This window comes from Thermobia domestica, chromosome 3 (genome assembly GCF_964235325.1).
Source record: "Thermobia domestica chromosome 3, izTheDome1.hap1.1, whole genome shotgun sequence".
Classification (NCBI taxonomy): Eukaryota; Metazoa; Arthropoda; class Insecta; order Zygentoma; family Lepismatidae; genus Thermobia; species Thermobia domestica.
The window spans coordinates 107,733,021-107,745,158 of record NC_137456.1 but is presented as its reverse complement, the minus strand read 5'-3'; the positions used below and the strand labels follow the sequence as shown (position 1 = coordinate 107,745,158).

At 33.4% G+C, this 12,138-nt stretch overlaps 1 protein-coding gene across 16 annotated transcripts in view; it reads right to left on the bottom strand.

Annotated features, from left to right (window-relative positions):
- Positions 1-12,138, bottom strand: part of LOC145680652 (uncharacterized) — a 407,115-nt gene that overhangs the window by 133,930 nt on the left and 261,047 nt on the right. The window contains exon 4 of one of the 16 annotated variants that reach the window (XM_081751415.1): positions 2,126-2,319. The exons of 13 other annotated variants lie outside the window; for them this stretch is intronic. In XM_081751415.1, the coding sequence (XP_081607541.1) occupies positions 2,126-2,319 (194 nt within the window). Of the gene's footprint in view, positions 1-1,982; positions 2,320-5,249; positions 7,273-12,138 lie in introns of those variants that run through there. 2 more of the 16 variants (XM_081751395.1, XM_081751399.1) reach the window with 2 other exon arrangements.

The following is a 12,138-nucleotide window of genomic DNA, read 5'->3' as shown; positions in this document are numbered from 1 at the left end:
TGCAGGAGGTAGAGCCTATTCTTACGACACTGAATCGACTGCAGAAAACCGCTCAAAATAATTTACCGTTTTCACCCTTTGAAAATCATAATTGAAACTGGAAGTACTGGAATTTTATTCATTTCTGGTCTTACACGTGTCAGTAGAAAAATGAAACGAAATCTTTAAGTTTTACGTCCCACGATTATGCCGGTTAGGCTAAAGGAGACGGTGATTATTAGAAATGAAAGAAATGGTGGAATGAAGAAAGTGGGAGGAAACGGGAAAACCCCGAGAAAACCCATGCACACGGTATTTGTCCACCACAAAGTTCACGTGGCGGGAGCAGGGTTTGAACCCTGGACCCCAAGCACCAGAGGTGAACGCTCTACCACTGAGCAACCGCGGCCCCCCGTGTCAGTAGAGTTTTGCAGGTGATAAAAAATGTTCTCTTAAGACGCCGAACCGACTGTACAAAACCGCTAGTTCGTATCTGTTACTGTTTCTGTTCTATGTCGATAAATGTAGAAATAGGAAATGATTGCTTCTACTACTAGGTTGAGTTGAGCTGAATTGATTTTGAGTTTAACGTCCCTTTCAGCAACGAGGCTATATGAGATGGTGCCTACTGATTAACGTGGAATCCGAATCACATGATCTCCCGCTGGGAATCGAACCCAGATCTCCCATGCCAAAGGCGCATTCGCTAATCGCTTAGCCACGAAGGAGTTCTACCATTAGGTGTAACAGAGGATTAGTTTAGGATATGGAACTTATTCATGGAACCCTGAATCGATTGAAAAAAAAAAAAAAACTTGTCACTATTTATTACCGTTCCTGTTCTATAGCGATGAACGTTGAAACCGGAAATGGTTCATTTCTATTGCTTCCTGTTTAAATAGAAGGTTAATGGACATGGGCTCTGTTTTTCAGAGGATGAATCGTTTGAAAAAGCCGCTTCTCGAAATAATTTACCGTTTTTGCTCTTTGGAAATCAGTATTTAAACAGGAAGTGCTAGTAAATTTAAACTATACTCCGGTCTCGGTAGTGTCGCAGGTGGATATTATATGTCCTCTTAAGACGCTGAACTGATTGCAAAAAACTGCTTGTTGCTATCTATTACCGTTTTGTTTCCACGGCGATAAACGTTGAAACCGGAAATGGTTGATTTCTGCCACTTCTGGTTTGAATAGAGTCGTAGCCTAGGATATGAAACCTATTCTTGGTTGGAATGCTGAATCGATTGCAGAAAACCGCTTCTCGATAAATTTTATCGTTTTAGCGCTATAGAAAACAGTATTGAAACCGGAAATACTAGTAAACTTCAATAACTTTCGGTGTTGATAGTGTGTTGCGGTGACGATATACACAACGAGAACAGCTGAAACTGGAAATGGCTAATTTCAACCACTTTCTGTTTGAATAAGAGATTAATGGAGGAGACGGAACCTATTCTTGAGACCCTGAATTGATTGCAAAGAACCGCTTCTCAATACCTTTTCCCATTTTTGCTCTGATACCTGTCGACAGATGACAGAAATCAAAGCCGTTCTATAAGGTTTCCGATACTGATGCAAAACATAGTTTGAAAGCCTAAAAAAATCTTCGACGATAATTGGATATTTCCTTTGCCTTCGTTTTAACACAACATTCTTGGAGTAGTATATATCAGACTCCTCATTTAAAATTATAATTTTTGTTACAAACTAAAACTTTCAGATTATTATTATTATTATTATTATTATTATTATTATTATTATTATTATTATTATTATTATTTAATCTTCCTCTCGCTTTTAACCATCTTCGAGGCAATAAAACATCAGAATTCTCTTCTAATGTTCTGCAATCAGAGATTTTAGTCATGAACAATCTAAATCGTTTTTTTTTCATTTGTTTATATAGAGGCGTGAATTACCGATAGGAGATGTTTCTTGCACCTATAGTCCTTGTCTTAAGAATGTTTGTAATGGAAATTACAAATTAACATTGTGCATGTACGTGCCAGGATACAAAATCAATATCGTTTTGAGGAATGCATAGCAATATGCCTATCAAACTTGTCATTCGTTGTAAAACTCCTGCGACAGATTTGACAAAAGAAAGGTTTGTTGGCATGTAGTCGTAAGTGAATATTCAAATTACCCTTTTGGTTAAAACTTTTGGAACAGATGTTGCATGTGAATGGCTTTTCTCCTGTATGAACAACAAGATGTCTTTTGAGGTAATATGAGTTAAAGAAGCTCTTGGAGCACCAGGGGCAGTTTATCAGCTTTGTGTTCGTAGTAAGATCACCAACGTCTAATATGCTTCTATCCGTAACGGTTGTTGAGCTAGATCTGAAAGGAAAGGGAAAAATAAAACAAAAAATAATTTTACGCATAGAACTTTTTTTAAGTCTTAAGTTACAATTTTCTTTGCTTTTGAAAGTAAATGCAAACACCGAATCCTTAAAATAACTCCACACACCTACTAGCAAAATGCATTAAGATATAAAAGTGCACTCAAACAACTCATAAGTTACATGTTGTGAAAATTGCAATGAACATTTTTACCAGTAAAAGAAAAATAAAGGTTCTCACCGATCGATACATTTGCACAGGATTTCTTTATATATTCACATATTGGTCCGAAATATCAAGAGAGATCTTATAATAGCTACGGAAGAGCGAGTATATCTTCAAGCTTACATAAGTTAATTGAGCATTGTTACACAGCTAGTGAAATTTACTAGAATCACTGTCATGCTGAGAAAATAACAATGAAATGACTAGAGACTACTTTTCGAAAAGTCTTTTGAGATAAGTTCACCCTTCGAGATATTTAGTTCTCTCTGCACTAAAAATAAGTTTTAATAAATATGATTATACCCTCTGCAGCTACAGAGAGAACTTACATCTCAAACTGAAGCTAATGTTTGGAATTTTACTTATAGAGAGCTACATATTTCTGCATTTGGAATCATGATGTAAACATATTTGAAATTCAATATTAAATAGACCAAATTTTCATATTTCTACACCAAGGAAGAATTTTATATATTGCATATCCTGAGATAGTATATTATGATGCTTTGTACGAAATATATTATAAACACGACATACAGTTAAATATTAAATAAATTCCATAATACTGATTTCTAGTCCAAGAGCAAATATTTTATAAATCCGCCTCAAATGTACGAAAAGTCAACACAAGCAACACACTACCATTTTTTTGAAGTACATTATTTTTTTAAGAAAACAAGATGAGAAAAGGTACTGAATTTACCAAAGCTCACCTATGTTATATTCTCTCTTCCTTCTAATTTGGTTTAGTCAGTTTAAACCATTTTTTTAAAGATACATTTTTGACTACTCGATTGTCTGCTCTGTTCACTTTGGTTCCTCGATTTCAATATTATTTCTAAGGTAACTAATTTTCACTGAACTTTGATCTCAGGTGTCATACGAACAATATATAACAGCTTTTAAAGGACGAAGCAATTATTTAACAAAAACATTCTAATTCGACTTATTTCATCTTTATATACTGATAAAAATTCTCGTCGAAACAGTCTAACTCGTTGAATGTTTTTGGCCCTACGGTAAGTTTATCGTGGTTATCTTCTACGCGAAAATGGAACGTACTTTCGTTAAGATCTTCTTAGATAATAACGTTTTACAGTTTACATTAATTAATAACTTTTGTTTGAATAAAACCTTTTTGAAACGAAAACATGATATATATTAACTCGCATGTGCTGTATTTAAAAAATCAAATTGAGAACTGATCAGACATGGTCTATTCAGCCAAATATTAAATAATATGTCGATTCTTTATTTAAGTGGAATGAATCACTTTTGATTAAGACTTGGAATTACGCAAGAAAATAATAATAATAATAACGCTATTTTATAAGATGTTTCTTTGTCTTTAAAATGAAACTGAGAATTTAATGGAGAAATTAGCTCCATCTATAGGATACCATTCGTCTACATCTTCTAATCATAGTAATTAATATTTTGGTAAACCCAGGAAGGTATATAGATTTGACCAAAACATTAAAACATGATCACAAAATTCTGAATTCTCTATTAAACTGAAAATTGGAAATTGAATGATTTAACTTTTCAATGAAGATCGGAATGTATGCAAGAAAATAAGAAACTTCTCTTTCTTTGTCCTTCAAATAACACTGAAAATTAATCCTTCATGTAAAGCTGTTCGAGTCACAACTTCAACGGCATTTCGAGGACTCTAAATTGTTCCAAACAAGCAAACAAAAATTCTTGAATGAATTCTGAATGCAAATCACAAGTAATTCGTTTCATTTTAAAAATTCAACTACTGATTTGGATAACCCACTTTCTGTGGAAGTTGAAGATTTCACTATTCAAAAGACCATTCACCAGAATTGATTTACCACTAAAATTCACTTCTCTCAATTTTAGAAGGAACGGAAGAATAGTGCCTCGACCATGGTGGTGTTTCCAAAACACTTTTAAATTATTTATACGGCCAAAAGAGGCATTCTTCTTCTTCATATTATTATTAAATTTTTGGTTTGAATTAAGGACTTAATATGAATTAACTGCAACACCCTATATATATATATATATATATATATATATATATATATATATATATATATATATATAGTGTTATGTTCAAGAAAAACTGTAAACAGCAAGAAAGATGGTGACTATTTTCTGTATTTTTTTTTCTGTTGTTTACCTGCACTTCAAAATTATTCGGTGTTCTTCGATGATGTTCTACGATCAGAACGAACTTTTAATTCTTCTTGTTTTGGAAGCTATTAAAACAAAACTGATTCATAGCATAATGGATAAACACCAACAAGGATTTAGAATGTAGATAATAACACTGTTAATTAATATCGAGTTAACAAATCTTACTTCCTTATTTAGAAGAAATTAAGTAGGCTTCTGTTTCTCATTCCTTTTCTTACCCTCCTCTGTCAAAGAATTACAATGAAATAGGGCAAATTAATTGCCATAATTTCACCATAAAAATGATCGTTTTGATAGTGACTTTACGCATGAATATTTCATTTTGGACAATGCAATCTATTCAACAAGGAAGATGAATGTTCGAAGCATATTTACTTATTTCAAAGTAAATGAGACAAAAACTGCAACTTAATTTGTGCTTAATGAACTTAAAAAACAAATTCATACTGGCTTTCTCGAAATAAATCCACTTAAAAACAAATTTGTTTATAAAAATTTTATTGAAACCAATTAGAAATATTAATGCTCTACATCTTTGGAAAAGCAGAGTAATTGCCTTTCATAAAAAATATTATCACCAAACATTCCCATTTGTTACAAAGGAATAATAAAAACAAAACTATAGGCAATAATAAAAGTAAACAATGAAATTAATAGTAAATGTATATATTATGTAAAAGAAAATTAATATTATATTGATTTACTAAAGTTACACGAAAGTCAACACTACAACTAAACGATAAAGATTACAAGTAAATTAAGAATTTTGTTTCTTTTAATAACAATTTTACACTGCATACATATGCATAGTAACATGTAGCAAATCACAAATACATAAATTTGAGCTTTCATTTTTAAAACTTTTTAGAAGTTTATTGTTAAAAACATAATTTAGTTGAAAAAAAATAAAATTATTCATACTTGATTCGTATTTTGCTTCAATAAATCTGACAATTTATTCATTTCTTACAAATTACTAGATGACATCTGTCCTGGATTTGGGGTAGGAAGAAGTATATCAAAAAGATTTTTCGACGAATGGTTATCACTTATTTATTATTATTATTATTATTATTATTATTATTATTATTATTATTATTATTATTATTATTATTAGATGTGAATAAGATTTCAATGGATTATGCAAAGTTCTTAAGAGGCATTTGTTTGCCTTGTTTTGTGTCTATATTTCTTCCATTCTCTTGCTGTGGGCTTCTCTCCTCTCTTCAGACCAAGTTGTACCTGTATTTTTCTTCGATTTCTCCTCCTGGTCCACTTGTTATTCACGAATTTTAGAACTAAAGCTCTGCTTGCTTTTGATGTCTTCTTGTGTGATTCTTGCTAACTGATTTCGCCAATTCATTTCATGGTGTCTATTTTCGTAAAATTGAATTGTTTGCTTTGTGAACCTATCCGGGTTAATTCTTTTGATACGTAGGTAGAACTTTAATCTGCGTTTTCTGCAACCATGGAAGTATATATCCTGTTTGTTCCCGAGCTTGTATCGTTCATGTTCGGAGTTTTGGACCTAGGATTTTCTTATAATTTTGCATTCATTTTTTCAATGTTTTTGATATCCGTTTTTCTGTTCAAGATTATTTTTTCTGAACCATAGAGACATTTTGGTTTAATGACTGTGTTGTAATACCTCAATTTTGCATACTTTGAGATGCATTTTTTACTGTAGATATTTCGCGAGAGTCAATACGAAGTTTCCATTTTTTGCATCTGATTTCATTGGCTTTTGTTTCAATTCCGTTTCCCTTAATTGTTTCACCAAGACACTTAAACTATATAACTCGTTTCATTTTACCATATTTTGTTTTCATGCATTTTGGTGCTTCTTTACTGCAGATCGCATATTCTTTTTTCTCGAACTATTTCTTTTTTACTATTATTATTATTATTTAAAGTTCTTGTATCATTCTGCTGATGGATTCTTGCATCGAAAGCCGTGGGATAAAACACATCTCCATTCTGTGTCAAAACAGAAGGCAAATGTAATTCCATATTAAGTGTACCTAGTCTTAATCGAGAGGTATGGATTCAAATTCTGCAGCCGCCAACAATCCTGATGATTATCCAGACGTTTTTCAGTCCCATTAGGAGATTGTTTACCAGTTTTCATTATTAGTTGTTTATAACACTAAATGACTTCAGCAGTTATATATAGATCTTAGTTAATAAGTAAGTAAAGTATTAATAAATATTACAACTCAGTGTGATTATTTTGTTAATTAACATTATTTTGTTGAATGCTTCCATAAGTGTTTTTCATATTTATCTTTACAGGTAAAACCTCTGCTACAGACCGTGCAATAAAAGGGCTTTTGCACGTGTACCACCAAGTGATTTGTCAACGTGCTCTTCTGGCTAAAACTTTTGGAACAAATTGTACACTTAAATGGTTTCTCTCCTGTGTGAACACGAATATGTCTTTTAAGATAATAAGAATTATAGCAGCGTTTCGAACACCAGGGACATTTTGGTTCCTTTGAATTCATGAGGTAATTTAATAAACTTTCATCCACAATAGGCGTCCCCAAAGATACAGACAAACTGAAAGAAAGAAAGAAAAAAAATGCAATTACTTTATTTGAAATGTGATACCTTTAGTATCCATATTAATAACTGATATGCTACTTCCCAAAATTTTAAAACATATACATAGACTATATAAGAATTGCAAGCTCCTTTACTCTTTACATAAAGATTTTAAAAAAGAAAAACCGCATTTAAGTTACAATTTTATAATATTTTAGTGAGTGACTGGTATAATTACAGTAACTGAGTGCCTTACAACAGCATGTAATTTTGCTTTGCTTTCTGAGTGTAATGTAATTACAGTACATTAGCTTTTGTTTTAAGTTACCATTTTGCCTCTCTGCTCTTCAACTGTAAATGCAATACATCACCCACATCATGGATTTCTCTCCCAATTCTTTAGAAAAATGGAATTGCTTTCGAGTTTGAGAAAGAAAATCCCAATAATGAGAAGCTATAATACATTTGCTCTCTTGCGGAACTATATCAAGGTGTCTATTAATGTATTTTGAACTTGTTGTACTCTGATAGTGTTATTAGGAAGAGTTGAAGTGTGAAAAGGCAAGAGAAGCAATGATAAATAGGGCGAAAGAAGCCTTCAGAAAAAAAAAAAAAAGTATTTGGACAAAGACTGCATTGCAATTGGTCTCATATGCAGTATTGTATTATACAGAACAGAAACATGGACATTAAGAAAGAACGAAAAAAAAACAATTGTGAACATAGACAAAACTAGCTGGACGGAACTACATATCAATAAGAAAATAGTAAAAATAGGTGGAAAACAATCAATACTGGAGACAGTTAACACCATCAAAATAAAGGTTAGAACGTTGAGAGCCTGACGGAGACCTTGGACAGTATAACGCATAATATATTTGTTTTCTTGTAGCCTATAGATTAGTTTTCCATAAGGATGGGAGCGGAGCGGTCGCCGCGATATGGGATCTCTACAAACAGACGAAAAGAACATGTGTATTCCCCATCTATAGGGATCCACGCTGAACCCACTGCTCTGGTCCAATACGTCATTGCATTTGTCGGGTGCGACTTTCTATATAATCTTATGACCCCACAGCAAAATATTTCCGAGTTTATAAGATATTCGGCATTATATCAGCATCTTTGTCTGTTTCTCAACGTCTCTCAATTGAAAATGATGCTGCTTTCGACCTATATTCATTAGACATTTTTTGCTTAATATTATGTCTGCGATCGCATCCTCTAGTTTGTTGCACATTATCTTACCACTCTATATACTACACAGTTTATTAAAGCTTTGTGCTGTTCCAATAACAGAAATTGAACAAATACAAGGTTCACAAAAACACATTGTTAAAATAAAACGTTCACATGCCCTGCATAAAAAGCGTTCCGAAATTTGATGTAGTAAGAATGAAAAGTAAACAAATTTGCCTGACACAAATTACTTATGGGAATTATGTAAAGGTAAGCAAAAATGAATAATTTTAGATGTCGTAATAATATTTTATACAGGGTGTAACAAAAAGGCACGGCAAAATTTCAGGGGTGGATTTCTTATAGGTAGACAAGCAAAAAAGTTTGTATAACCATATGTCAGGAAATGCATCGTTACAGAGTTACGATCATTGAGCCCTCTGATGCTGTGAAATAGTCACATTCTGTTCGCCCCTTAATGTGACTCAATTTAAACCCTTATAGCTCATCCCATAATTAAGCTAGGAAGGTAAATTTGGCATCAATGTGTTTCTGATGGATGAATCTTTCGACAGATATGTATTTCATGTATGTGGAAGGTACCACGGTGGACGGGAGATGGTAACTACGTTTTTTTTTTTTTTTTTTTTTTTGTTTGCTTTTTACATCAGGATTTTGGGGATGGCATTCCATCCCCTTTGGGTATACACTCATAAAATTTGGTATGTGAAGCAATAAAATAGTCCACTATATGGTACTCCCAAGGGTATGGCTTGATGATGCCTACTTGCATTCTTGGTTCTGATGCACATTTTATGTTCGTGGTGGTAGCGATTTGAACAAAAGCGTTGACTCTCACGTTGGGGGGCCTTGGTGATACTTTAATTATCACAGGGTCACGATTCATATATCATTGGTAAGTTTATGGAACACTGATTCTAGCGAAAGTAACATTTGTGCAATTCCCTCCATATTCGTGAAGAAATCTTATATGATGCCGCCCTGAAAATAAATGTATTTACGTCAAAAACTTGTCCAACTTTGCCTTCCACCTCCTCGTATAAGCAACAAGTACACATACAGGGTATTAGCATATAGTGGACTACTTCATTGCTTCACACACCATTTTCTTATGAGTGTACCCCAAGGGGGAAGGAATACCATCCCCAAAATCCTGATCCAAAAAACAACAACAACTACAACAAAAACTTGTAGTTACTCTCCTCCGTCCGCCGTGGTACCTCCCACATACATGAAATACATATTGACGGAAAGCTTCATCCTTCAGCAACACATGATACCAAATTTATCTTCCTACATTAATTCAGGGGGTGAGCTATTGAGTTTTAAATTGAGTCACATTAAGGGGCGACCAGAATGTCACTATTTCCCAGTATCAGGCGGCTCAGTAGCCATAACTCTCTAACGATGCATTTCCCGACACATGGTCATATGAACTTCTTTGCTTGTCTACCCACAAGGAATCCATCCCTGAAATTTTGCCGTAATTTTTGTTACACCCTGTATATAAATGCCTTCTCGTGTTACAACTACCAAATAGCTCTTATATACAAAACGGAATATAAGGATATTCTTGCATTATATACACGAGACTAACCACTCAATGGCACACGAAGAATCACACTACAAAGTAGTTTTTTTTTTTTTAAATTAAAAAAATAACTTCACGATTATACTGAGGGTCTTTGTCACAAACAAAATAACTTATCTCTTGTTATACGCTAATTAAATTAATGAAATAACATAACACTCTAATCGCTGAACTGGCAAGGACTCGAACCGGATCTACTTTCCACGTCGTGCACCAATTGAGCTATTAACGATAAGAATAAAACAAGAAAGAAAAAAAAAACAAACTAAAACACATACACACACGTGCCATGTAACTGATGGTTCGATATGGCGCAACAAACCATCGAACCGATTCAAGTCTTTAACAGTACAGAATCCAGATTTTTCTGTGTCTATTGGTCAAATGGATTATCAAGTGAGAGAGTCAATTTGGATACACTCTGCTGTAACTTACTGTGAACGAGCTGTGCGGCAGAAGGCCGTGTTTACGGAAGAGTCCTGCATTAACCTATCCTAAATTACAATTATGGCCCCATATAGTTTGTGGTGGGCAAATTCTTCTCTTGGGCATTGTCACGCAAAACAAAGAGATAATGAGTGAAGAGCTATTAAATACAACACGTGATCTCAACTACTACGCACTAAGGTCATCCTAAACAGTGTAAAGTACTAGAAATTGAGGTCACACCCTTCCTTGAGACAATTCCAGACGCCATATTTCAGCAAGACAATGACCAAGTATATGTCCTTTGGAAAGTACAAGTCTTCTTTGATAAACGATGGGTGTACACTGTCTTAAATTTTCTACGCCGATATTTATTGATATTTAGATTATTTTTTTTTAATGGTTCGGTGTGGCAAAACTGTTCAATACATTCCTGTATATAGAGAGTCTGATTGTAGTACGTTCACGTTTAATGCCATATTGATATATCGAAGTTAAAGGTAGGTTCTGAAGCAATCACTTTTGAATAATCAAACAAATTTACGATATAAACTTCATTCCACTCACATGTGTCTTTCTTGATGTGTTACTATTTTTACAATCAGTAGTGTACAATAGTTTAGATATCTTCAATCTCAAACGTAACGCTCTGTTGAGGCCACAATCTCATATTAGAATAGAAGAGATACATATTAGAAATACTAATAGAAATTTCTCAGTCTAGATAGTAGTATTAATAGTATAGAAAGAAATATGTTTGTAATTGCTAAGCAATAAGAAATATTTTATTTTTAAAAACTTACTGGTGATTCATCACAAAAAAAAGAATATACATTATGTTTCATTTTTCCTTACCGATTGAAAATAAACAAATAAAGAAAGAACTTTGCGCTACTCAGTAATTTATTTATCAGAATATTTTGTCCTAATTGCTGGAATCTTCTCAAACACACACTACCATTATTTAAAGATATACGCGTATATTAGGAGTTCAAATACAAATACAACTATGCTTAACACAACAAAGTAACATACCTCGTGAACCATAACACCCATCAATTCGAATTTTCATGCCGTTTGGTACAGTTTCTAAAACCATGGCCATGTCCATGCACATGCCCATGTCCATGCTAAAACCATTTTTTTTTCTTCTCTAGCTCACTATTTCAGAGATACAGGTTGTCAAAGTTCGAGAAAATCCCTTGTAAATATTATTTAGAAGCGCCTGCTTGTGAGTACAATATTAGGGGGAAAATATCATAATTCAGTGAATAATGAATTTATCTTCACCAAGTTTTTACCAAATGTCAATCAAAGTATGTAGATTTTAATGAAACTGTTTCATCAACCTTGCCCATCTAGAACGTTTGCTGAAAAAAAAAGTTTGAGGCAAAATCTGTACACACATGTGGTTAGAGAATTGTTTCTGGAACTGAGATCGAATTGTAGATATGGGTAAGAGTGCAATGTGATAGAGGTGTGTGAACACATGGCGGCCACGTCTTTGAAACCCATCAGAAACAAATATTCCCCCGGAAGGTTGATTCATCCATTGTTTGGGCAAGTCAAGTGGTACAAAATCATCTTCAATATTTCATCTTCTAATTAAAACTTTTACCTCTACCAGGCCTTTCTTGATAATATTGTCAATATTTCCCACATGC